At 48.4% G+C, this 25,548-nt stretch overlaps 10 protein-coding genes and 1 non-coding gene across 11 annotated transcripts; 7 read left to right on the top strand and 4 right to left on the bottom strand. All coding sequences in view use genetic code 12, as the record gives it.

Moving 5' to 3' along the window:
* Positions 1–350: 350 nt before the first annotated feature.
* On the top strand, positions 351–2,227 carry CXQ87_002204 (uncharacterized protein; the record flags this gene model as incomplete). Its single annotated transcript, XM_025480720.1, has 2 exons — positions 351–360; positions 420–2,227. The coding sequence occupies 2 exons, from the start codon at positions 351–353 to the stop codon at positions 2,225–2,227; spliced, it is 1,818 nt and encodes a 605-aa protein (XP_025335020.1).
* Positions 2,228–5,035: 2,808 nt separating this feature from the next.
* GSC1 (1,3-beta-glucan synthase) lies at positions 5,036–10,702 on the top strand (the record flags this gene model as incomplete). The annotated part of the gene is made up of 1 exon (XM_025480719.1): positions 5,036–10,702. The coding sequence occupies one exon, from the start codon at positions 5,036–5,038 to the stop codon at positions 10,700–10,702; it is 5,667 nt and encodes a 1,888-aa protein (XP_025335019.1).
* Positions 10,703–10,805: 103 nt separating this feature from the next.
* Positions 10,806–12,116, bottom strand: MNN11 (alpha-1,6-mannosyltransferase; the record flags this gene model as incomplete). The annotated part of the gene is made up of 1 exon (XM_025480718.1): positions 10,806–12,116. The coding sequence occupies one exon, from the start codon at positions 12,114–12,116 to the stop codon at positions 10,806–10,808; it is 1,311 nt and encodes a 436-aa protein (XP_025335018.1).
* A 400-nt stretch (positions 12,117–12,516) lies between these two features.
* On the bottom strand, positions 12,517–13,509 carry CXQ87_002201 (uncharacterized protein; the record flags this gene model as incomplete). The annotated part of the gene is made up of 1 exon (XM_025480717.1): positions 12,517–13,509. The coding sequence occupies one exon, from the start codon at positions 13,507–13,509 to the stop codon at positions 12,517–12,519; it is 993 nt and encodes a 330-aa protein (XP_025335017.1).
* A 52-nt stretch (positions 13,510–13,561) lies between these two features.
* Positions 13,562–15,412, bottom strand: CXQ87_002200 (DNA cross-link repair protein PSO2; the record flags this gene model as incomplete). Its single annotated transcript, XM_025480716.1, has 1 exon — positions 13,562–15,412. The coding sequence occupies one exon, from the start codon at positions 15,410–15,412 to the stop codon at positions 13,562–13,564; it is 1,851 nt and encodes a 616-aa protein (XP_025335016.1).
* Positions 15,413–15,978: 566 nt separating this feature from the next.
* CXQ87_002199 (Arf family GTPase) lies at positions 15,979–16,533 on the top strand (the record flags this gene model as incomplete). The annotated part of the gene is made up of 1 exon (XM_025480715.1): positions 15,979–16,533. The coding sequence occupies one exon, from the start codon at positions 15,979–15,981 to the stop codon at positions 16,531–16,533; it is 555 nt and encodes a 184-aa protein (XP_025335015.1).
* Positions 16,534–17,638: 1,105 nt separating this feature from the next.
* Positions 17,639–20,437, top strand: CXQ87_002198 (uncharacterized protein; the record flags this gene model as incomplete). Its single annotated transcript, XM_025480714.1, has 1 exon — positions 17,639–20,437. One exon carries the CDS (start codon positions 17,639–17,641, stop codon positions 20,435–20,437), a length of 2,799 nt encoding a protein of 932 aa, XP_025335014.1.
* Positions 20,438–20,564: 127 nt separating this feature from the next.
* PGA5 (1,3-beta-glucanosyltransferase) lies at positions 20,565–22,219 on the top strand (the record flags this gene model as incomplete). The annotated part of the gene is made up of 2 exons (XM_025480713.1): positions 20,565–21,277; positions 21,322–22,219. 2 exons carry the CDS (start codon positions 20,565–20,567, stop codon positions 22,217–22,219), a joined length of 1,611 nt encoding a protein of 536 aa, XP_025335013.1.
* A 449-nt stretch (positions 22,220–22,668) lies between these two features.
* TIM21 (Tim21p) lies at positions 22,669–23,430 on the bottom strand (the record flags this gene model as incomplete). The annotated part of the gene is made up of 1 exon (XM_025480712.1): positions 22,669–23,430. The coding sequence occupies one exon, from the start codon at positions 23,428–23,430 to the stop codon at positions 22,669–22,671; it is 762 nt and encodes a 253-aa protein (XP_025335012.1).
* A 236-nt stretch (positions 23,431–23,666) lies between these two features.
* CXQ87_002195 lies at positions 23,667–23,740 on the top strand. Its single transcript has one exon. It is a non-coding gene; the product is annotated as a tRNA-Arg (tRNA).
* A 281-nt stretch (positions 23,741–24,021) lies between these two features.
* Positions 24,022–24,646, top strand: CXQ87_002194 (60S ribosomal protein uL24; the record flags this gene model as incomplete). The annotated part of the gene is made up of 2 exons (XM_025480711.1): positions 24,022–24,040; positions 24,306–24,646. The coding sequence occupies 2 exons, from the start codon at positions 24,022–24,024 to the stop codon at positions 24,644–24,646; spliced, it is 360 nt and encodes a 119-aa protein (XP_025335011.1).
* Between the last annotated feature and the right edge of the window lie 902 nt (positions 24,647–25,548).

Here is a 25,548-nt window from a genome sequence, read left to right as displayed (position 1 = left end):
GGTACCACATCATACTCATCAGCAAAGCATTGACGAAAACAGAAACAGTAACTTCCATCAATCCATCAACTATTCACACTCCAGCCAAAATACATTTTCACAATCTCCATCAACCCCACTGGAGCCCTACCAGTGCACCTACATGTGACTAACCACCCAGCCCACTTCTTCCACCTCCAATTCAAAAATCCAAAATAATTCCAGTCCACGTCAATCCTGACAATTCCACAATCTAACTAAAGCACTCCACCTTCCACTTTCCCTAGCCTGGTGGTTGTGGTGTGGATGGTCTGGGTTCCGCACACCAGACCGCCATTTTTTTCTCAACGCTCCAACACCATCTACACCTCATGTCTGAAAGTACCCAATTTTTCTGTATGTACCGCCCAATTCGCCCCTCCTTTCCTTACTAACGCCAGGCCGCCAGCCGAAATCGGTGGACTTAATAGAAAACTACTCCGAGGTGGAGGGCTTCCCCAAGCCTTCTGCTGAGGTTAGATGTGCCCTCTACAGCCCCAACGGCGAAGTGTTTGCCTACACCCAGCCATCCAAAATTGTGCTTGTCACCACGAAAGACGGCACGCCCAGCAACGAGGTTGTGGCTGAGGTGGACGTGAAGGAGGCGTACGATTTGCATTTTTCGCCCAACGGTCGCTTCTTGGCCATCTGGACCAGACCAGTGTTGGTGGACAGAGAAAGCGGCGTGTGGTCCGATAACATTCATGTTTTTGACTCCGAGGCCAACAAGGTGGTGGCGTCGTGGAGCAACAAGCACCAGGGCGGATGGCAACCACAGTTCACCCAGGACAGCCGGATCATGGCCAAGAACTTCCACAATAAGGAGATCCACTTCTTCGAGGTGAGCGAAGCCTTCGACATCAAGAAGCCCACGTACAAGTTCAAGCTCCAGGACCTGGGAGCCACGTTCCAGAACTTCCAGATCAGCCCGGGCAAGAACCCAGCCGTGGCCATCTTCATCCCAGAAAAGGGCGGCAAGCCAGCCCAGGTGCTCATCTACAACGTGCCTTCTTTCAACCAGCCCATCTGCTCCAAGACGTTTTTCAAGGCGGAGAAGTGCCAGTTGAAGTGGAACGCTTTGGGCACGGCTTTGCTTGCATTGGCCTCCACGGACCATGATACCAGCAACAAGTCGTACTACGGCGAAACCAACTTGTATTTATTGGGCATTGCCGGCTCGTACGAGCGTATTGACTTGAAGAGAGAGGGACCTATTCACGACATCACCTGGTCGCCGCTGGCCAGAGAGTTTGCCGTGAGTTACGGCTACATGCCCTCAGAGACGACATTTTTCGATGCCAGAGGCAACTCCATCCACTCATTGCCCACTGCGCCTAGAAACACGATAATATATTCTCCTCATGGCCGCTTCGTGCTCGTTGCCGGCTTTGGTAACTTGCAAGGTACTGTCGATGTGTACGACCGTCAGAACAAGTTCAGCAAGGTGTGCACGTTTGAGGCCTCCAACACCTCCGTGTGTGAGTGGTCACCTTGCGGTCGTTTCATCTTGACTGCCACCACTTCTCCCCGTTTGCGTGTGGACAACGGCTTGAAGGTGTGGCATGCCAGCGGCCAGTTGGTGTACTTCAGAGAGTACCCTGAGTTGTTTTCCATCACTTGGAAGCCTCAGCCACTCGACAAGTTCCCAGGTTTGAGACAACTAGAAGCCTGTCCCGAGCCTCAGCAGTCTGCCAAGGACTATTTGGCCAAGCGTGCCGCTTCTCGTGGTCTGGCTACTGCCAAACCAGCAGGTGCCTACAGACCACCACATGCTAGAAACTCCGGTGCTGCTGCCACCTCGACGTCTTTGTACCAGAAGGAAATGCAGAGCAGTTTCGGCTCTGCTGGCAACGGTGCTAGGAAAACGGTGCCAGGTATGGTTCCTGGTGCTGCTCCTCCACAGCAGAAGGAGAGCAAGACCGCTGCGAAGAACAGAAAGAAGAGAGAGGCCAAGAAGGCCGAGGACAGTGTGAGTCCGGCTCCTGAGTCTGCTGCAGCATCGTCGCCAGCACCTGATACAGGTGTTGTCGGTGGTGTGGTTTCGTTGGAGGAGAAGAAGATCCGTCTGTTGTTGAAGAAGCTCCGGGCGATCGAGACGTTGAAGATGAAGCAGGCGCTGGGCGACCAGTTAGAGGACACTCAGGTGAGCAAGATCAACAAGGAGGGCGATATCCGCAAGGAGTTGAGCGACTTGGGGTGGACGGAGTAGAGAAAATAGATTGACGAGGGGTACCTAGAAATGGATTCAGCCTTCAGGTGTTGTGAAGGATTGAGAGGTGGTGTAGATGTAGTAGTTTTGGGGAAGTATGATTTTTTGATTTTTTATGATGGTGTTGGGTTTTATGGAATGGCTGTGTTTGAAAAATGGCTGCGAAATTCACACGTTGGTGCACAATGCGAAGAGATGAGAAAAGTAAAATACATCAAGCATAATATGTCACACAAAACGAATATTTAGTGTATAGTGAAATTTGTCACCTTTCGTGACTACTGAATATTTTGTCAGACTAGGTGATCGGAAAGTTTCCGTTTACGGAAAAGCAACGGTCTGAGACACTTGAGTAGGGCGCCTAAGTGAGGCGGACGATAATGTGACAGTCGGCAATCCTTGACAGCCTCTCACTAGACGAGCGATGTCCAGATGGCATCACGATTCAGCGTCAAGCGTCGAAGTGTTCAAATTGCGTTTCAAAACTGAATTCAAATTCTACATGATCCAACGACAGCCCACGTAATTTCGTATACTTCATGCCGACGCACATCAAAAATCAACTGTCCACGCTCCGCCTTGCTGCGCAGTCGGTGAAAAATAGGCGTAATCCGTAAGCCACAGGAAGACATCGTTATCAGAACAAGCCCCATAGCAAGCGCCAATAAACATTGAGTCAAATATTCGAATGCAAACGCTCTACCAAAATTCCCAATTTCCCACAGCAATAGTCCTTTGGAGCCTGCGTGGACGTGTTTTACCCGTTCCACGGCGGGTTTTGTGTTACGCTCGAGGCAGCAAGGCTTTCCTGCCGAGGACCACTATTAGTGGCCCGTGCGAGCCCGTGCGATTGTCTGGCGCAGGGCATGAGTTCTGGGCAAAGAGTTGGGAGGGCGAGATAAAAATAGGCAAGTTTTGTGGAAAAGTTAAAAAAGCGTAGGAAACAGAGTTTTTTATTTTCTGGCTCGTCAGGTGAAACAGCGCAGATGGTGGGTCGAGGTGGATGGCGAAAAAACGTTGGACAATATGGTCTGCCTCAGCACCAAGAAATCGCAGGGCTAGGCACAGCCGTCATTGAAGTGACACCTGGGGCATTGTGGGTGATAAGAAGAGGGATTTTGACGTTTTCCTAAGAAACTTCTTGATCTCTTCCCAAACTTTTTGATCTCTTCTTTTTTTTTCTTTGGCCGCCTTGGGTCCTTGGAGGTTTCGCAGCCAGCCAGGTAAACAGCAACCCCTGCGCGGACTTCCTTCGGGCCCACCGGCACCCGTAATCCACCACGAAACAGGCACTGCCGATCACCGTTTGGCCCAATGAAGGAAAAGGGAAATTGCAAAAACGAAAAAGCGTGAACCAAAAGTCATCCTTTTCACTTTTTTTTTTTTTTCTTCTCTAAATCTCCATAATTTCCAATTCCAAAATATCTCAAATAATTCTTTCTTCCGTTCCTTCCTTTTTTTTTTTTTTTGCACCGTCCGTCATTGCTGTATGCCGCCTCAGGCGGGTCGCTTCTCTGGCATTTTTGGCGTTCGCGTCCCGAGGGTCGTGCCTGGCTCGTGTCCTCTCTGCCTTACCTGATCCAGAACGCTGCGGTTCCTACGCTTTTTCTTCTTCTTCTTCACCGCTGCTTGTTGTCGAAAGGTATGTTTCTACTTGATGGAGTCACTTTCTGATCTCCTCGATGCTTCCATCGGCTTATCCGCCGCCACTTTGCCCCTTACTGTCTTTTCCCGGCTCGAAAACTCCCGCTATGGGCCCGATCCGCTGATCCACGTCCACAACACGTCCACAACACCCTTGATCCCGCTTCAATCCCCATAACGAACGCTCCGAATCTTCCCTAGCCAAATCAAATCCAATTCTACCCATCCCTGGGAGCTTGGCCCAAGCAGACGATTTCTGCGCCTCCCACGTGATACCACATCACCTGACACTCGTGCGTTGGGTCGTCCCTTGGCATACTGGATCAGGTAAACACTGACAGCGAGACAAAGACCAGGTTATTGTGCCCTGGTCGCTGCTTGTTGTGGTGAAATTGCCTCGCAGGCCTACCTCATCGGGCAGCTCAGCTCTCGCCTCGCTTCGCCCTGTGGCTTTACCCGGTGCTGAGCCTGGATCACGTGGGTGAGACCAGTTGGCGTTGCATCTTTTCTTTTTTTTTTTTTTCACTTTGGCCCTTCTGCGCGGCATGTTGCCTGTCTCAAGTCTCTATTCAGGCCAAGCGATTTGCATTTGGACTGGCCCACAGACCCCTCAGAAACAAACCGCCATGAGGCTGCTAAAACTTCCCGAGAAAAAGAAATGATGCTCGCTAACCGCATATCTTAACCTCCCACTACAGGCATCACACGGAATATCTCGCGATTCCGGCCTCGTGGGCATCGTTTGATCCGGGCCTCCTGAGCACTGCACACAGTCACCGCTCCCTGCCTTCCTGATTCGAGCACTTCCTCGCCCTTTACATCTAATTGCTACGCCCAGCGGTTCTAAATTTAACCCATATTTCCTCGATCCGGTCCCACCCAGAATTTTCTTTTCATCCCTTTTTTGACTTATTGCCGTCAGATACAGTTCAACAGAAATCAGCGTTGAATAATTTTTTAACCTAAAGTTACTTGGAAAAGAATCGCTTTATTTTTTTTTTTTTTTTTTCAAGGCTCGGTCAAAAAAGTTTCCTGACGCTGCATTTCCTGCCTCCCTCGCGTTGAGGAGTTTTTCGTTACTGTTTCTGATCCCATCAGTCTTTCGCTTTTCCCATCAGTTATAGCAAAGTGGCGTGCGTTCCAACGCTCTTACTAACAGACTAGATGTCTTACGATAACAATCACAACTACTACGACCCGACTCAGGATCAAGGTGGTCAGCAGGGTGGTGAATACTACCAGCAGGCCGCCTATGATGAGATGGGTCAGCCTGTCCACTACGAACAGGGTGGTGAGTACTACGACCCCAACCAGCAGTACCAGCAGCAGCCCTACGACATGGACGGTTACCAGAACTACGGTCAACAGGGTGCTGCCGGCTACAGCGCTGATCCAGAGGCCTTCTCTGATTTCAGCTACGGCGGCGGCCAGGCTCCTGGTACCCCCGGCTACGACCAGTACGGTGCTCAGTACACCCCATCTCAGATGAGTTATGCTGGTGGTAGATCTTCTGGTGCCTCTACTCCAATCTACGGTGCCAACCCCAACTACGATCCTTCGCAGTTCCAGTTGTCCTCGAACTTGCCTTACCCTGCTTGGTCTGCTGACCCTCAGGCTCCTATCAAGATCGAGCACATCGAGGACATTTTCATCGACTTGGCTAACAAGTTTGGTTTCCAGAGAGACTCCATGAGAAACATGTTTGACTACTTCATGACCTTGTTGGACTCCAGATCTTCCCGTATGTCTCCAGCCCAGGCTTTGTTGTCCTTGCACGCTGACTACATTGGTGGTGACAACGCTAACTACAAAAAGTGGTACTTCGCCTCTCAGCAAGATTTGGACGAGTCTATTGGTTTCTCCAACATGAACCTTGGAAAGATCGGTAGAAAGGCCAGAAAGGCTCGCAAGAAGTCCAAGAAGGCCAGAAAGGCCGCCGAGGAGCACGGTCAGGACATTGACGCATTGAACAATGAGTTAGAGGGTGACTACTCCATGGAAGCCGCCAACATCAGATGGAAGGCCAAGATGAATGTCCTCAGCCCCGAGGAGAGAGTCAGAGACATCGCTCTTTACTTGTTGTTGTGGGGTGAGGCTAACCAGGCCCGTTTCACTCCCGAGCTCATCTGTTTCCTTTTCAAGACCGCCCTGGATTACTTGGTCTCTCCTCAGTGTCAGCAGAGACAAGAGCCAATTCCAGAGGGTGACTACTTGAACAGAATCATCACCCCCATCTACAGATTTATCAGATCTCAAGTGTATGAAATCTACGAGGGTAGATTCGTCAAGCGTGAGAAGGACCACAACAAGGTTATCGGTTACGATGATGTCAACCAGTTGTTCTGGTACCCAGAGGGTATCTCCAGAATTATCTTCAACGACGGTACCCGTTTGGTCGATATCCCAGCGGAAGAGAGATTCACGAGATTGGGTGAGGTGGAATGGCAAAACGTCTTCTTCAAGACCTACAAGGAAGTTAGAACCTGGTTGCATCTCGTCACCAACTTCAACAGAATCTGGATTATTCACGTCACCATCTACTGGATGTACACTGCCTACAACGCTCCTACATTATACACTCAGCATTACGTTCAGACTATTAACAACAAGCCAACTGCATCTTCTCAATGGGCTGCCCCTGCCATGGGTGGTATGATTGCTTCTTTCATTGAGGTTATGGCTACTGTTTTTGAATGGATGTTCGTTCCTAGAGAATGGGCCGGTGCTCAGCACTTGACTCGTCGTTTAATGTTTTTGATTATCATCTTGATCGTCAACATCGTTCCTTTCGCTTACTCATTCTACTGGGCTGGTTTGTCTGCTATCTCCAAGTCAGCTCATGCTGTTTCTATCGTTGGTTTCTTCATTGCTATTGCTACCTTGGTGTTCTTCGCTGTCATGCCTTTGGGTGGTTTGTTCACCTCCTACATGAACAGAAGATCCAGAAAGTACGTCGCATCTCAGATCTTCACTGCAAACTTTCACTCCTTGAGAGGCTTGGACATGTGGATGTCCTACCTCCTTTGGGTTACCGTCTTCGCTGCTAAGTTGGCCGAATCTTATTTCTTCTTGACCTTGTCTTTGAGAGACCCAATTAGAAATTTGTCGACTATGGACATGAGATGTAACGGTGAAGTTTGGTTCGGTGACACCTTGTGTAAACAGCAGGGTAAGATTGTCTTGGGTTTGATGCTTCTTGTCGACTTGTTCTTGTTCTTCTTGGATACCTACATGTGGTACATTATCTGTAACTGTGTGTTTTCCATTGGTCGTTCGTTCTACTTGGGTATCTCTATCTTGACCCCATGGAGAAACATTTTCACCAGATTGCCAAAGAGAATCTACTCCAAGATTTTGGCCACCACCGAGATGGAGATCAAGTACAAGCCAAAGGTGTTGATCTCCCAGGTTTGGAACGCTATTGTGATTTCCATGTACAGAGAGCACTTGTTGGCTATTGACCACGTCCAGAAGTTGTTGTACCACCAGGTTCCATCTGAGATTGAGGGTAAGAGAACCTTGAGAGCCCCAACTTTCTTTGTGTCTCAGGATGACAACAACTTTGAGACGGAGTTCTTCCCAAGAAACTCCGAGGCCGAAAGACGTATCAGTTTCTTCGCTCAGTCTTTGGCTACCCCAATTTTGGAGCCTTTGCCAGTTGACAACATGCCTACCTTCACCGTCTTCACTCCTCACTACTCTGAAAAGATCTTGTTGTCTTTGAGAGAGATTATCAGAGAGGATGACCAGTTCTCTAGAGTTACTTTGTTGGAATACTTGAAGCAATTGCACCCAGTTGAGTGGGACTGTTTCGTGAAGGACACCAAGATTTTGGCTGAGGAAACCGCTGCTTTCGAGAATGCTGAGGACGAAGAGAGACTGAACGAGGATGGCTTGAAGGCTAAGATTGACGACTTGCCATTCTACTGTATTGGTTTCAAGTCTGCTGCTCCTGAGTACACTTTGAGAACAAGAATCTGGGCTTCTTTGAGGTCTCAGACCTTGTACCGTACTGTCTCTGGTTTCATGAACTACGCCAGAGCTATCAAGTTGTTGTACCGTGTCGAGAACCCTGAATTGGTCCAATACTTCGGTGGCGACCCCGAGGGATTGGAGTTGGCTTTGGAGAAGATGGCTAGAAGAAAGTTCAAGTTCGTCGTTTCCATGCAGAGATTGGCCAAGTTCAAGGAGGATGAAATGGAAAATGCTGAGTTCTTGTTGAGAGCCTACCCTGATTTGCAGATTGCTTACTTGGACGAAGAACCACCTTTGAACGAAGATGAGGAACCCCGTGTCTACTCCGCTTTGATTGATGGTCATTGTGAGGTGTTGGAGAACGGCAGACGTCGTCCTAAGTTCAGAATCCAATTGTCCGGTAACCCAATTTTGGGTGATGGTAAGTCTGATAACCAGAACCACGCTATCATTTTCCACAGAGGTGAATACATCCAGTTGATTGATGCTAACCAGGACAACTACCTTGAAGAATGTTTGAAGATTAGATCTGTTTTGGCTGAGTTCGAAGAATTGAACGTCGAGCACGTGAACCCTTACGCCCCTAACTTGAAGAGCACTAACGATGAGAAGCCTGCTCCTGTCGCCATCTTGGGTGCCAGAGAGTACATTTTCTCCGAGAACTCCGGTGTTTTGGGTGATGTTGCTGCTGGTAAGGAACAAACTTTCGGTACCTTGTTTGCGAGAACTTTGGCTCAGATTGGCGGTAAATTGCATTATGGTCACCCTGATTTCTTGAACGCTACTTTCATGTTGACAAGAGGTGGTGTTTCTAAGGCTCAGAAGGGTTTGCACTTGAACGAGGATATCTACGCTGGTATGACTGCTATGTTGAGAGGTGGTAGAATCAAGCACTGTGAATACTACCAGTGTGGTAAGGGTAGAGATATGGGTTTCGGTTCTATCTGTAACTTTACCACCAAGATTGGTGCTGGTATGGGTGAGCAGATGTTGTCGAGAGAATACTACTACTTGTCTACTCAATTGCCTTTGGACAGATTCTTGTCGTTCTACTACGGTCACCCTGGTTTCCATATCAATAACTTGTTCATTCAGTTGTCTTTGCAAACTTTCATGTTAGTTTTGGCTAACTTGAACTCCTTGGCCCACGAATCTATCTTGTGTGACTACGACAGAAACGTTCCTGTGACTGACCCGTTGTACCCTATTGGATGTTACAACTTGGACCCTGCTATCGACTGGATTAGACGTTATACTTTGTCGATTTTCATTGTTTTCTGGATTTCGTTTATTCCTTTGGTTGTTCAAGAGTTGATTGAAAGAGGTCTTTGGAAGGCTACTCAAAGATTCTTCAGACATTTCGTTTCTTTGTCTCCAATGTTCGAAGTTTTCCTTGCCATGATCTACTCCAACTCCTTGTCTACTGATTTGACTGTCGGTGGTGCCAGATATATCTCGACCGGTAGAGGTTTCGCCACCTCTCGTATTCCGTTCTCGATTTTGTTCTCCAGATTTGCTGATTCTGCTATCTACATGGGTGCTAGAGCTATGTTGATTATCTTGTTCGGTTCTGTTGCTCACTGGCAAGCGCCATTGTTGTGGTTCTGGGCATCTTTGTCTGCATTGATGTTCTCTCCATTCGTTTTCAACCCACATCAATTTGCTTGGGAGGACTTCTTCATTGACTACCGTGACTTCATCAGATGGTTGTCTCGTGGTAACACCAAGTGGCACAGAAACTCCTGGATTGGTTACGTCAAGCTTACCAGATCTAGAGTGACCGGTTTCAAGAGAAAGTTGACTGGTGACATTTCTGAGAAAACCGCTGGTGACGCTGCCAGAGCTCACAGATCTAATGTTTTCATGGCTGACTTCTTGCCATGTGTCTTCTACGCTGCTGGTCTTTTTGTCGCCTACACATTCATTAACGCTCAGACTGGTGTCACCAGATGGAGTGTTGACGGAAGAGACTCTACTGACCCAATTCAAGTCAACTCTGTTGTCAGACTTATCATTTGTTCCCTTGCTCCAGTTGCCATTGACGCTGGTTGTTTGGGTGTCTGTCTTGCTATGGCCTGTTGTGCTGGTCCATTGTTGGGATTGTGCTGCAAGAAGACTGGTGCTGTTATTGCAGGTGTTGCCCACGGTGTTGCCGTCATTGTTCACTTGGTCTTCTTCATTGTTATGTGGGTCTTGGAGGGCTTCAACTTCGCTAGAATGTTGTTGGGTATCATCACCATGATCTACATCCAGAGAGTCCTCTTCAAGATCTTGACCTTGCTCTTCTTGACCAGAGAGTTCAAGAACGACAAGTCCAACACTGCCTTCTGGACCGGTAAGTGGTACAACACTGGTATGGGTTACATGGCTGCTACTCAGCCAGCCAGAGAATTCGTTGCTAAGATTATTGAGATGTCTGAGTTCGCCGGTGACTTCATCCTTGCTCACTTGATCTTGTTCATCCAGCTCCCAATCTTGTGCGTTCCACTCATTGACAGATGGCACTCTACTATGTTGTTCTGGTTGAAGCCATCTAGACTCATTAGACCTCCTATCTACTCCTTGAAGCAGGCTAAGTTGAGAAAGAGAATTGTCAGAAAGTACTGTACTTTGTACTTCGCCATTCTCGTGCTCTTCGTCATCATCATTGCTGCTCCAGCTGTCGCTGGTGGCCAAATCGACTCCAGTCTTGGGTCTGACATGAGCGGTACCTTCGAGGGTCTCTTCCAGCCTAGAAAGGTCTCGAACAATGACACTGGTAAAGTCTCCTCTTGGTGGTCTACTGGTGACAACAAGATCACTTTCTGGAGTTACACTCCAACGACGTCCAACGTCTACACTACCAAGCCTTTCTAAGCTGGTATGTCTGTTCATTATTTTATATTGGTTTGAATTATACAGTTGTATTCGAAAATTTACAGCAGCGTAGCTATATTTCATAAGTAGTCGTCTATTAATGCTAATTTTTGGGTTGGGTCTCGTCCTTTTTCAACAAAGCGTGATAACCGTTGAGGACCTCCTCACATTTGAGAGGTGTCTCACAAGAAGACCATTGAGCCACCAAATCCCCGGAATAGTAATGCATTTGATCCTGTGCTTTATCATCTAAAGCGCTTTCGCTGTGCAAGGAGTTGATGGTTCTAGCAGGTACAATGACTGTTCTGCTCAAGACAAAGGGATGCCATTGCAAGAAATGTGTAATGGCCGATTCTGGGCCATAAGGGAAATTGTTGTAATTGAGGAACAAGCGGTCTCCCCAGGTATCTAGTAGACCCTTGCCCAAGAAGTCATTCTTGACGATAAAAGAGTTAGACTCAATCTTTCTATCGGATTGTGTAAAAATGAGTCTGACCCTGTTTGGCTGTACGTTTTTGTAAGTTTTGATGAGTCCATCAGGCGGGATGACAGGTTGCTCCAATAGCATGCTCTTTCTCAAGGACTCGGTGTCGACCAAATACTCTATAAGGTCAACTTTTTGGTTCATGACGAGACCGTCCTGGTCGAAATACCAGAACCATTCGGCGTGGGGAAATGCAAACATGGCGGCTCGAAGACAGTAGATACGCACCCACTTTGACCGTTCTTTATCGGTCAAAAAGTTCAAGGAGTTCATCAACGGCACAAATTCTTGCACCCACCTGACGTACACACCGTAATTTTGGGCATAGCCGTAATCGACTCTGTTTTGGATGATTTTTGTAATGGCGTCCACGGAATAACGGTCAAAGTCGATTGCTGTCACGATGACTGCCTTGGGATAGTTCTTCAAAGACTTTGGCTTGAACACCTTTTTGTCGTGATTCTTGAAGGCATTCTTGACTCTGGCTTCCTCCAGTTTGGCGTTCTCCGCTTCCTCTTTTTGCTTTTGAACAACAGGATCCTTGTCGTCGAGCACGTTAAGCGACTGCAACAACGTTTTTTGCAATTCAGGGACCTCAGCGTCCTGGACTCTCACTTGTCTCACAAGGTTTTTCGCTCCAAGCTCCTTAAGCTTTGGCACGTCTTCCACCACAGGGTATATATATTTAGATGGTGTTTCGATGACATGCTCTGATGTGTAAGGGTATGCTGCTGGATAGCGTGGAGCTGGAGGAGCAAATGGGTAGGTGACCCACCTGAAAGGGTTGAAAAACCAGAAAACGATCGCGACCAATAAGAGGATGCCGAATTTGTTGGTTCTCGGACGGATGGATTTGAAAGTTGCCGGTTCAGGCAAAAACGGGCTGGATTGGCTTGCCTTCAGCTTGGGCCTTAATCGGAGAGTAAGCATGAATGGGAAGGATCAAAACGAGGTTGGTGTTTTGCGAAGATATGGTGATGGTGAGTGCAGGACAAACCACAACAAAGAACAGACACCTAGGTGGAAGATAGATATAGAAAAATGAAAATTTAAAAAGCAATTGTAGATTGGGGATCTATCAAAATTGAAGAAATTGTGCTCTTTAGTGATTGACATAAAGTGTACAATGTGTTTCCACTTATATGTTGCAAAAGTGAGACTTCGAGGTAAGACAGGCCAAGAAAATCTGGCAGGGTAGCGATCCTTTGAGGTTAGTAGGAATCTTCTACGATGAAGCACAGCGGCTGAAGCAATGGAATGTATAAAAAACCCGATGTTTGTATGACGAGGGAAGAAACTCCCTGTAGCACTCAAGAATGCAATAAATGTATTATGTCAGACCGACGCGGTCCTCGATCACTTGAAGGGCAACCTGCCTTCTTCTCTCAGCCACAGAGTTGGCAATCAGCCTGTTAGCCTGGCTCACCTGCTCAGAAAGCTTCTGGGCACGCAAGTTACTCTGTTCGACAGCGTCATCGTTGAATGGCGTCACAATGCCCAAAAGCACACTCACGTCATAGATCAGGTTTACAACCACCGACACGGGTGCTTTGATGGCGCGAGGGAAGAATTCCACGAGCTGGAAGGCATCGGACGCGTCTCCGCTAGTGACGGTGGCGTTGCTCTGGTCACCGCTGACCGACGTAACTGGCAAAAGTGGATCGCTCGAGAAGGTCTGGTAGAATCTCAAGTAGTTGTATGAGACGAAAAAGGACACCACAGAGGGCACGGCAGGGTATAAGGATCTCGAGACAATCAACGACCACAAGCTTACCGCCACCAAAAGCATGAATGGAACGTGTTTCACGCGGAAGTTGATGAGGCCCTGGAACAAGATCACATTGTGCTCTGGAATGATTTGCTTGAGCACCACGAGGAACCCGAAAAAGTACGAGATTCCGCCACCCAATGGCTTGTCCATGCCGCCCACGTCTTCTCTGAATATATTACTCACGATGGCAATCATCACCGTGGTCAAGTTTGTGATGGAGCCGACCAAGACAATGAACTTGAGCACCTCCGTAGGGCCCCAGAACTTCTCGATGTAGTTTGTGGCAGCAAAAAGCACAACTGCGGATACCAAGAACAGCAAGATGGAAATCTCTGCAAAAATCGCCGTCACAAACACCCAGGGGTGCGTGATAGCGTGTCTAGGGATCAACTGGATGAAGGGAACATTGATAGCATGTAGGCTGGTGGGTTCTTCCAATTGGTTCACATAGTGTATTTTAAGCAACAACACCAATGATGACGTAGCCACCAAAGCGGCTAGAGCTGCACGTGTAGACCGGGCAGTAGATCTCCACAGCGTAGGAAGAGCCATGGTGTAAAAGCAGTAGTAGGTGATTCGGTATGACTTGCGGCGGTGCAGGAAATTATAGCTGGCTCAATGAGAGTCTTTTCGCAGCCAGTACCATCCCTGGAGGAAGTTCGAAAATGGGTCTGTCTGAACGCTTGAGTTCACGGATTTTTTCCCATTGGTAAATTGTTTTTTGCATTCGGGTGAGACTCCAGTCGTTTTCGGCATTTACGGTGGGGATGACCTCGCCGATGTTGAAAAATACAACAAAGTATGAGAGCTCCCTGAAGGACAGATGCTCACTGTAGGGTAGGGAATATATTTTGCACGTAGAGCTGTCGATTTTGCCTTTTTTAATTTTGTCGGGAGGGTTCTGCCGAAGAACGTCGTGTTTGTATGAGTAGGCGGGTTTCAGCGAAAGCACACTTACCAGAGATACAAGACTCACACCTTGGGCTTCTAACATGGGCACCTCGTCTTCAGCATCAACAAAATTGTCGTCGGTAACATGGTTTTCAAAGGTCCAGCCTGTGGGCCGAAGCCCCACACACCGCTCAAAATGCTTGAAATACTCGTTGTGGTTGAAATAATTGGCCATTTCCTGTGCTTGACCTACGATTTTCATGGGAACAAGATGGATAATGGCATTGGGGTGGTCGCCGAGATCGTCGTCTGTGATGACTGAGTCGAGGTAAGTGTCACCGTAAGCTCTGATGATATCTTTTTTGTCGCCCCGGCTGTTGATGTTGGAGATGTAGATGGGGCACTCTAGCTTCTTGGATATGGCTATTGCGAGCTTCTCTTTTCCAATAACGTAGGTGCCCACCAAAATCAAAAACTTCTTCTTTTTTTTCTGTGCCCCTCGGAAGAGAAAGTCGGTGATTCGGCTCTGTGCTTGTGTCCCGAACCACTCGCCAAAGAGCTTATCGTCGCTCACAAGGTCTGAGAACATATCTGCCACACTGGAACAGATGAGCTCCTGTTTTGGAAAATTGTATTTTGGCGACATGTACGTCGTGTCGAGGTACACCTTTTCCAATTTAAGTGGCAGTTTCAGCTCAATGTGGAAAGGTCGTAGTGCTGGATGGTTGACCATTTTCGGGCACACTCTGAAGTCACCACAATGCAATTTGTATGTAGATTCGCCTCGTAGATTGACGGATTCGAATAGAAAAATGACTGCTCCAGGGCAGTGATTGGCGTCAATCGGCGTCGTATAAATACCTGGGGATTTCTCCTGTGAAGGGTGGGCTTCTTCGGGTCCCTCATATGAATACACCTTATACCGCACATCAGGGTCCATCGGATAAATGAACTCCGGGTCGATCTTGAACTTGATTGTTAGTAGCTTACCTGTGATTGTGGAGCAGTATATGATTTTTGAACCAAGCGTTCTTTCACGAGGCCACCGCTTGGTGATGCCTCCGTAGTGGTCTGAATGGAAATGCGATAAGAAGTACTGGGTAATCGTGTCGTGCGGCTTGAAACTGAAGGCGTCCATGGAGATTTCGTATTTTCTATCGTAATCGGGCCAAAATGTCAAGACTTTCAAGTCTGGAATGGGGGTTTTCCTTGAAGACGGGAGAAGTTCTGTAGGTGATTCTTCCAGTTCTACCCTCAGTCTTTGTCTTTTTGGCACCTCCTCCTTGGAGTTGACATACCGAAGCCTGTCTTTTTGTACGGCTGAAAGCGAAGCTTTTCTCTTTCTAGATGACGAGCTTTTCTCAGGAAGTGGAGGTCTTTCTCGTGCTTCCTCCTTCACCTCATCGCTGGTGCCATTTTGCAGCCGCTCAGTTTCAATCTTTATCTCTTCTAAATTCTCGATCTTCACCTCATCCGTTTTCAGAGACACCTCTTCGTTCACGGTGCTCATTGTGAGGCACTCCTCCACATGCTTGATTCGAAAATCCATGTCCCACGGTTCCATGGTGGTGGCGCATACGGGACATAGGATAGGCTCCGGGGTAATTTTCGGTATGATGGGTTCGTCCTCCGTCAAATCCACATGGGTTTGTGTACGTGATTGTTGGAAGGAAAACTCGAGGATCGACGCCTGTTTTTGCTTTCGACCCATGAAGCTTAAAGCAAGGCAATTTGGAAATCTGGGGCAGCAATAGCGTTGGTGCACGGGTGCACAGAGTGACCTCATTGCAGCAGTTGGGGTTCGGGCGATAAAGAGGGACCAGAATATGGCATAATTGTCTGATTTTTTGCTTTGTGTCGTCTGAACTGCTGGAGAAATTAATGGTTTCAATTTTTTGAAAAAAGTTCGACTTTAGTGGTGCTTTTCTATTGTCCTCGTTACATCATCTCTAGATCAAGCATAATACGCATCGCAGACGCATTGAGACGTCAACAGATAGACTACTACTCCAATTGAAAATCTCACAGATCGTGACATTATAGACTCCACTCAAGCATACTGAAAGCAATAACACCCAATTCCAAACTAAGCCTATCCCCATTTCCCTAAATCAATCCCACAATCCCCAAATGGGCCTCCTATCGATAATACGAAAACAAAAGCTCAAGGACCACGAGATCCGTGTCCTCATCTTGGGTCTCGACAACGCAGGAAAGTCTACTATAGTCAGCAGCCTCATGGGTCTGGATCCTCGAGACGTGGCTCCTACGACTGGATTCCTGATCCACACATTCCCATGGAAAGGCTACAATATCAACGCATGGGACATTGGAGGACAGCTCCTGCTTCGGGGATTCTGGAGCAATTACTTTGATCGATCCGACGTCATCATCTGGGTAATTGACGGGTCCAACGTGGATCAGCTAGAAGAGTCTTACAAGGAGTTGCGAGAGAAGGTGATTCAGCAGGACCAGCTATCGGGAGTGTACTTCGTGGTGTTGATCAATAAGGTTGATTTGATGGGGGATGAAGAAAAAAGTGAAGTGGAAAGACTGGTTGAAGAATCATTACAGTTGTCCAGTGAGGTTCCGTTTGATAAGTATACCATTCGGACTGTTTCTGGAATGACACGCGAGGGTCTTCCCGAGGCGGTTGACTGGATCGTCGAGAAGGACGTGTGGTGAAGGAGTCAGAAACGAGGAATTTTTACAATTGCAGAGAGTCGAACAGAGCCGAATAACCTTAGCCATTGATTTTGCCTGATTCAATGCATTGTCGGACGAGTGTCTATAATGGGATCAAATCTCCCTTACCACGATACTGTGCCACAATGGTAGCGCACAACTTGCATTGAAGCTTCTGGCTAGATCCTTTAAGCACAGAGTTTAAACTGAAGAATATACTGGCTTAAGCAACCCGCCAAACGGATTATTCAAAAGCAGTTTTTTAATGCCGGACCGAACCTTAATGCACTCGGTTTCCTCGGCTCACCATGCACCCTCAGCCAAATCCAATTCCACGCCAGATCCTCAGCCTTGTCACCATTGGGGAAATTTGCAAACACAGCTTCGCACCCGTAACGGTTTGCTACGATCCACCGTGTGATGCCGCAGCCGTTTCGGGCAGGCGGTGGTACGAAAATGTGCCCAGACGCTGTGGGTGCATTACCGACGCCCAAATGTCTCAGACGCCCCATCGGTCTATTTGGCGACGGCGCCGTGGATCTGTTTGCATGGCGCCCGAAAAAAGCACAATTAGCGTCGAAAACGGCAGGTAAATGAGGGTCTCACCTGTGGAAGCGGTGCACCTCCCGTTGCGGCGGTCATTATCGCCCAAGTGGGCTTAAATCACGCCCGCGATTCGTGTCTGTTTACCTCGCGGCCCGAGACCGAGACCACTGAGAGAGACCAAGTCGTTAGCATGTCAAAGGGAATTACGATGAAAGTAAAAATTACATGGTTGGATTCGCAAAAATTCACAATCCATGAATCCCGCTTGCTGCAATTATTTAAAAACACGGGGCCCCGTTTGTCCACGCTTTGTCGCCTCGCTAGCACCCCCTGGGACGCGAAATAAGCAGCAGTCCTGCCCCAGGGTCGCGCTACTGCCGCCGTGCTGTAGGCCCTGGCTGCGCTGAATATAAGGAGCGATGGAGCCGGCTTGGCTGCGATTAGCTTTCGTGGTTATCTTTTGAATTTCGCTGCCGCCGATCAAATCTGATCACCTACCCCAATCGCCCCAGCAAAACATCCCCGTAATCGCCCCAGCAAAACATCCCCGTTTCATCCCATGTCTGCGATTGTGTCCGCCCTCACCCAGTGTGAGTTGGAGGAAAACAACAACTTGGTGGAGATCCTCAGCGTGGTGAGATCCAGCCGGCGGTCTCTGAGCGACGCTAAACTAGCTCTGGTGGTTCGCGGCTTGTGCACCCAGAACCTGGCCCTTTTGGCCTTGCTCAGGCAGTGCGACCAGGAAATGGCCAATGATGAAAAAGAGGTCTTCAAGACGTTGGTCAATAACTTTATTGTGTGGTTTGAGGATGCACTTGTGGTGTTTGAACGCTACTTGCTGTGTTTCCCTTTGCCAGAGGACTACGACTACGCTAAGTTCCTGAAACCGGTGCTCCATGTGGGCTGCTACTCGGCCTTCATCGACCTGGCCATCTCCAGCTTGAGAAACCCGTTCATTGTGGAGAAATTGACTTCTTTCAGATGCAACATCACCAGCTTGCTCGACCGCTACTCGGAGCACTTGAAGCTTCGTAACTTGGACAAGATCTCGTTCGATAATGTCCAGGCTTTTGGCGGAAACAAGGTATCCTGTTCATTTACTATCGACGAGATTGTCGACAGAACGAAAAACGAGCCTTTGTCCGTCGGCCTGGCCCAGGTGGAATTGCTCCTTCTAAATCTCAAAAGCAGCTCAGGTGCTCCTCGTTCTCCAGGCTCGAATTTCAACGCGTTGGCCGTTCTTCAGCGCCAGGGCGACGACGATCCTCGTCTTTTGATGTACCCTCCGTTCCGTATCAACGAAGTTGCTATTGGTCTTGGTAAAGAGGGCCTTTCGTTGCAAGCCATCTCTTTCTTCTCGAAAGCTCCCCTGGACAACATCACCATTTCTGGAAAGCCCGAGACCTTGGAACGCTGGCACAGCAAGCTCTCCAAAATCCTACCTCAGATCAACAATAAGTTCGTCCCCAGTGACAAGCTTGAGCTCGCTGGTTTGGGCATTTCTTGCCTGAGCTCCGACGAAGATTCGGCAGATTCACCTAATAACGGCAGCTTTGCCTCTTTCACGCCGCCTTCGGAGGACACCTCTGACGAGGAAGTCAAACTGCCTGCTGAAATCATGAGAAAGACGCTCCAAAGCGGGAGAACTTCAACCGGCGAGGTCATCAAAACCATGAATGTCGTGAACAGTGTGGTTCCCGGCTCTGCAAAGGCCGAATACTGCCATGCTGATGATGTGGAGTCTGTGATAAGCAGCGACGATGATGACGAGCTTGAAGCTTCTTTCGAGATCGTTAAGCCAAAGCCCAAATCCGTGTCGCCTCCACAGGCAACTGTTTACCGAAACGCAGCTGGTTCTGCGATCAACATCCACGAATTTGGCAAGAACTACAATCCATCATTTGCCTCTGTTAATGAGATTGGCGAGAGAAAACCAAAGAAAAACTTCCTCTCCAGCTTGTTCAAGAAGAACAAGTCTAAGGAATCCCTTATCGAGAAGCCAGCTGAGCTGGTTCCAGCAAAGGAGAAGCCCAGCCAGGCGCCACCAAAGAAGACAAAACCTGCTCAGAAGAGTGCTCCAAAAACTACTTCGAAGCCACAAAACAAGCCTAGAGAGCCCAGAATCAAAAAGCCCGTCGACAAATCGAAAGAGTTGCCTACACCTACGCTTGAGCAGCAGAAGGAGGCTCATCAGGTCCAGAAGCCTCCACCACTTGACTTGTCCAATATACCCAAGAATTCAGAGACCTCCTCGGGTCCTCTGAGTGCCACTTCCAGCACTTTCAGAAGAACATTGCCACCCCCATTTGCATTGCCCTCTTCTACATCCACCTACTTCTTCAAGCCTCCTACGCCAGCTCCAGTTAGCAACAACAACTCGTCCACGAGTTTGACGAGCAACACCTCGGAGCAGCCTTTGAAGATTCCAGGCTCGTTGAAGGATGTTATCAATTCCGAAAGCACAATTGACTTCTATATCACACCCACGTCGCCAAAGACGTTGAAGGTTTCTAAGTGGAAGCACAAGTGTGCCAAATGGGAGATGCTTACCACCAACGAGAACCTTTTCGTCAAGATTGTGACAAACTACGAGATGCACAGGTCGTGGTTGCTTACCTTCAAGGAGGAGTACGACGAGGAGTACGACGAAGTCGTCGACAAGCCTCTCCTTATCATGAACTTGGACAACAGCACCCACGTCAGAAAGTCGTCTGCTTTGGATTTGGAGATCCAGGCCACCAACTCCATTGATGGCGAAAAGATGCTGATCATGATCCGCTGCTTGAACGGTGGCTTGATGAACGACCTCATGAAGAACTTGGAGGACATGGTGGACATGATGTGCAGCAAGTCGCCCAGCAGAACCACACCTTCCGAGTCCAACTCCACGTTGATGTCTTCGCTCATGAGCAAGCCTTCCCTTTCGTCTACCTTGACCAGTATCCATCTTGAGGATTCGAGAGAAAACAGCTTGAGTCCTCAGGTGCCACAAGAACCACAACAAGAAGCAGCCTCCCACATGCTTTTGCTCGACCGCATGACAGTGAGACTCCACAAGCAGTTGGAATCCTACGACAAGATCCACGAGTTGTCGTCATGGAAAACCCTCGCCATGTACACCTTGAGTGTGTGCCATTCAGCCGGCAGTGTCGACAATGGCCTGTACCATTTAATCTTGGAAAGCCAGGGCAGAGGCGACGAGCCAAAGGAGATTTCGTGGTCGTTTGGCGAAGAGAAGGTGAATGAACGTATGGAGAAGATTGGTAAGGCTGGGTTGTTGGTGAGACCTGGTCTGGACATCTACATGATCGAGTGCAAGTGCAAGAGCCAGCTCCGTCGGCTCCAGGGACTCTTTTAGGCCGTATGGCTTCTTTTAATTGACTGGCCAGCGCCAGAAACGACTGTATTAATAGGTAAATAATAGACACTAGGATCAACCCTTTGGTAGTTGTGCTCGCGGTTGCAAAAAACCACTTTTGCACTACATGCTTTTCTACAAATGGGCCTCACAGGCCCTCATTCCGTGTCTCTTCAACCTCGTAGCCGCCTCTCCGCCTCAAGGCCCCATCCACATCTCTTCCAACAAGTTTTTCGATGAAAACGGGTCCCAGTTCTTTATCAAAGGCATAGCATACCAACGGCAAATTCCAGGGTACGAACACGAGCCGTTTCTGGAAATCCCCAAGGGATACATTGACCTGCTTGCCCATCCTTCCAAGTGTCTTCCCGACGTGGAGCTCCTCAAGGAACTCAATGTTAATACCGTTCGTGTTTACCAGGTGGACCCAGACCAGGACCACGAGATATGTATGCATGCTTTGGCGAAAAACGGCATCTACGTTTTGGTGGATCTTCTGGAGCCCAAGCACTCCATCAATAGGGAAGACCCTTCGTGGCACACCGAGCTTCTTGGTCACTTTCGCCAGGTGGTCGACAATATGAGTAAATATGAGAATGTGCTTGGATTCATTGCGGGAAACGAGGTGGTGACTTCTGTCCAAGACGCCCTGGCAGCAGCGTTTGTAAAGGCTGCCATCCGCGACACCAAGGCCTACCAGAAACAAAAAGGGTACCGCCAAATACCCATTGGATACACTGCCAACGACGATACAGAAACACGAGAAAACAGCTTACGGTATTTTCAATGTGGAAACACCACGGCGGATTTCTACGGCATCAATATGTTTGAATGGTGTGGGTACTCTTCATTTGCAGCCAGTGGGCTCCGGGCGAGAACTGAAGAATTCGCGGTTCTGGCGGTGCCGGTGTTCCTCAGCGAGTTTGGGTGCAACCTGGTGAGACCCGGCCGTTTACGGACACAGACTCGTTGTACGGCCCGGAGATGACCGGGGTGTGGCTGGGAGGCGTCGCCTACGAGTTTTTCGAAAACGAAAACCATTTTGGCGTGGTGCACGAGTCCCAGGGCCGGTTGCAAAAACTGGCAGAATTCGATACCCTCCGGCTCAGGTTCACTGCCGCGCGGCCCAAGGCAACAGAAAGTAGGGCGAAAAAATTCGCCCCGGCCTGCCCCGACTGGCCCGCACTGGCCCAGCTCCCACCACAGCCAGACCCGGAGATTTGCGGGTGTTTGCGCCTGGCGGTCACGTGTGTGCCGACGACGGGCCCCGGCGACTACGAAAGTTTCGAATTGTCTTCACAAAACAGGGAATTGTTGGCGCTGGTGTGTGAAAACATCGACTGCTCGGAGATCGAGGCAGACGGTGCCAGGGGAGTCTACGGCAGATTTAGTGGGTGCGCGCCCCAGGACCGTTTAGCCTGGGCTCTCACGGCAGAAGGGTCTTGTGATTCGAAAATGGCCAAATCGAAGGAGAGAGAAGAGGGTTCTTGTGGACTGGATTTTTGGAAAAGTTTGAAAAAGACCGCCTCTCCAAACTCGGCCTCTCCAAACTCGGCATCTCCAGAATCGTCTCTGGTGCTGACTCTGTCGCTGTCGATTGTAGAGCCCATGAGTACGATTTCGCAGCCACTGAACTATGCCATTCCTAGGAACAACAGCATCGTGGAGTACCATTTGAACCGGGCCGGTCGGGCTGATCCCCACGATTTGGGGAATCTTCTTATGTTTGGCCGTTGGCTTCAGCTCATGATGGCGATCTTTTACATGGGCTGGCGGGTCTAGCCAGGAGGGCAGCTAGTAGTAATGCCAAAATTGATGAAAATATGGAAATGTAACGAGGGATTTTAAAAAGCAATATGTACTGAATTCAAGAGTTCCTGAGGTAGTCCGGTAAGGTCGTCTGGTGGTGAAGTGATAGCTGTGTGGTGGATTATATATTTACTGAAGAATACAACCTTTTGCACAAGAATTGACTGGGACTGAACCATTTTGATTAATGTCTATTGCATTTGAGCATGCGAGTGATCTCTACAAAAAAGGAATCTTGTCTCAGGTACAATTTGTGTCAAGTGATAAATCCAACAAACTCCGATGGTCAACCTAGTCAGACAAATCAGATGAATCAAACTTCTTCAAATCCGCAATTGACTGCCGGAAAATTATGACTGCCCTCCGGCTAACTCCTACCTACATCCCCGTTCATGCTTCGTTAATTATATATACCTCGATGGCTAGTCCTTCTTGGGGCCCCAGTTCAAGCCCAAAAAGCCCGTGCCCTTGCCGAAGCCGGCACCTCTAGGAGCAAAGTTTTTAGGCAGAAATTTGGGCTCAATCACATACACCACCTTGCGGTTGGACAACTCAAGAGCAATGTACGAGAACTCCGAGCTCCACCACGAATTGTCAATCTGCTCGAGAATCACACTGGCATGACGGCCGTTGGGCGTCACCACGTGGAAGCGCATAGCCAATCTGTCCTTTCCATCGGGGCCACGCTTCTTGATGCTCTGTGGTGGTCTGTTTCTGGTCCATCTGTCTCCTCCGGTCTCACCGAAGGCCTTAAGTCTGTCACCCAGCTTGAAGCCAAGGGCCTGTTGAGCAGCAGGGCTCTTCTCCACCTCCTTCAAGGCTTTGTTAAACGTTCTGGTGTCTCCAGAGGGCAAGAAAAGCTCCAGGAGAATGAGGTATATGACGAGACCAGAAACGGCTACTGCACCGATGACCATGCCTGTGGCGGCCGAAAAGGTGAAGAATCTAGTGATTCTGGAAAGAATTGCCTTACCACGGGCATTTTTGTCGGACTTTGGAGGAGGTGGTGGCGGTGGTGGTGCCGTTTTCGTGGAATAGGCCCTTCCCACTTTAGGAAATAAGGGCAATGCTAGGCGCTGTGCTGGAGATATGGAAGTCTTTGGCAAAACCAATCTGGCCAATGGGCTGGATCTCAAGATGAGGCCCCTTTGGGAAAGCCGAGCAAGCGGTCTGATGCCAATCATTGTAGTAATTGAGGTGAGAGAAATCAGCTCTGGGGTCGCACTTGAGATCTTCTTATTGTGCGCAAACTTTGACCTCGAATTCCGGCCGAGCCAGCTGGGATATGGCAGATTTGATGGTGAATTCGGAGAAAGAAAAGTAGGAAGAAACTGGGGATAAATTTGTGTGGATTTCGCGTTTCTTGAGGCGCTTCAAAATGCACGGTTTAGCTTACTTGCGTGTCATTTGTCTAGATCCTGCCCGCGTGGCCTAATTGGTTAAGGTACCATCCTCCGGAGATGGTGATTGCGGGTTCGAGTCCTGCCGTGGGCTTACTTTTTGTCTTCCCATCGAGTCGAACCAATTTTTTTGCTCCTCTCCTACAGCTATAAACTAGATTTCTCGCCTTTTTAATTTTAACTCGATTTCCTCCCCGCTGAGTGTGCCGGTTCGGACCCTTTTATAGGTTAGGGCTGAAACCCTAGCGCGCTTAAGGTAGCGCTCGCACTAGCAGCCCCAGATGTCCTGCAGAGTATACGCACCCGAAAATTTTCTACCACTTCTCAGTGAAGAGTCTTTTTTTCTCATAGATTCATCTGTAACCCATATCAATAATGGCCAAGTTCAGTCAAGGTATGTGGGTTTTCAAGCACCACCGATAACTAGAGCATCGAATGTCCCAGATTGATCTACCAGCTTTCCTCCCAGCTCCATAGCATATCCAGAACCCCAGATCTCCATCGTCAAAAGCACCTTCAAATGACAATTCAACAAATGAAAAATTCCACCAGTCCAACGATCGTTGTCCCTAAATCATTCGTATCTCAGAAGTACCGGTGAATGTGCTTAATTTGAATTCAATACTAACAGTTAGACGTCTCTACCTCTCGCTCCAAAGCTAGAAAGGCTCACTTCGCCTCCTCCTCTGCCACCAGAAGAGTGTTGATGTCTGCTCCTTTGTCCAAGGAGTTGAAGGAGAAGTACAACATCTCTTCTTTGCCAATCAGAAAGGAGGACGAGGTTGTCGTTGTCAGAGGTTCCAAGAAGGGCTCTGAGGGCAAGGTCGGCTCTGTCTACAGATTGAAGTTCGCCATCCAGCTCGAGAAGTTGACCAAGGAGAAGTCCTCTGGTGCTTCTATCCCAATCAACATTCACCCATCTAAGGTTGTCATCAACAAGTTGTACTTGAGTGACGCCAGAAAGGCCTTGATTGAGAAGAGAGGTGGTAAGTTGGAGTAAGCCCTTGTAATTTAATAAACAGCACATTGGAAAGAAACATTTGTCGTAGAGTTTTGAGGGCTAATTATCAATGCTCGTCTGGAGCAAACCACATATTGCAAGAGATCACCATCATCGATGAATGGTTGTCTAGTTATGAAGTCGTCTAATGAAACTTTTGCATCATGCAATCTATAATCCAAGTTTATTTGAGCAGTTATCTGAGGGCTGGCAGTTGACTAAATCGAGGTTGTATTTTGCGACGGCTATTTGGTTGCAAAATTATGGTGTATTGTCAGAACATGGTCGGGCGACACCGATTCATTTGACACCAATTAATTTTGATCTGGTTCAAATAACCGACAATTAATCACGCCAGTGAAATGACAATAGAATCCACAATCAGTATTAGGAATTATTTGCAAAACGTGGACTTGTATTTATGAATAGTTGACATCGATGATAGAAGCAGCTGCTAGCTGCTAGTCAGTCATAGGATCAGATAAGATACAAAGCCTACAACGTGCAACTCTTGCAGAGCACCCTTCGTCATCCTTATCTCCCGTTCACGGCAGGGCTTCTGATCTTAAGCTCCACTATCGTGAGCTATAAAGGTTATCGACATTGCGATAGTGGACCCTATGCTCATCCGGCCATTCTATATTTGACAAATTTCACTTCAGTTCTTCAAAATAAAATCAAAACTTCAAATGCTGAACATTATCCCTCTGATGTTGCAAAATCAATCACCTGGACACTTCAACCGAAGAGCCAGCTGAAGGACAAGAATCCACAAAGGGCAGCCCAACATCCCCAAAACCAATCCTCATAATTATCTTCCCTCTGTTGATTGACAGCAACATTCTGTCCCGGAGGTGGCTGGTAGTATCCCGGATAACCTTGATCAGGTGGACCCTTGTAGT

The sequence above is a fragment of the Candidozyma duobushaemuli genome (genome assembly GCF_002926085.2).
Source record: "Candidozyma duobushaemuli strain B09383 chromosome Unknown B_B09383, whole genome shotgun sequence".
Classification (NCBI taxonomy): domain Eukaryota; kingdom Fungi; phylum Ascomycota; class Pichiomycetes; order Serinales; family Metschnikowiaceae; genus Candidozyma; species Candidozyma duobushaemuli.
Note: the sequence above shows the minus strand (reverse complement) of the source record. Positions and strands in the feature narration are given on the sequence as shown.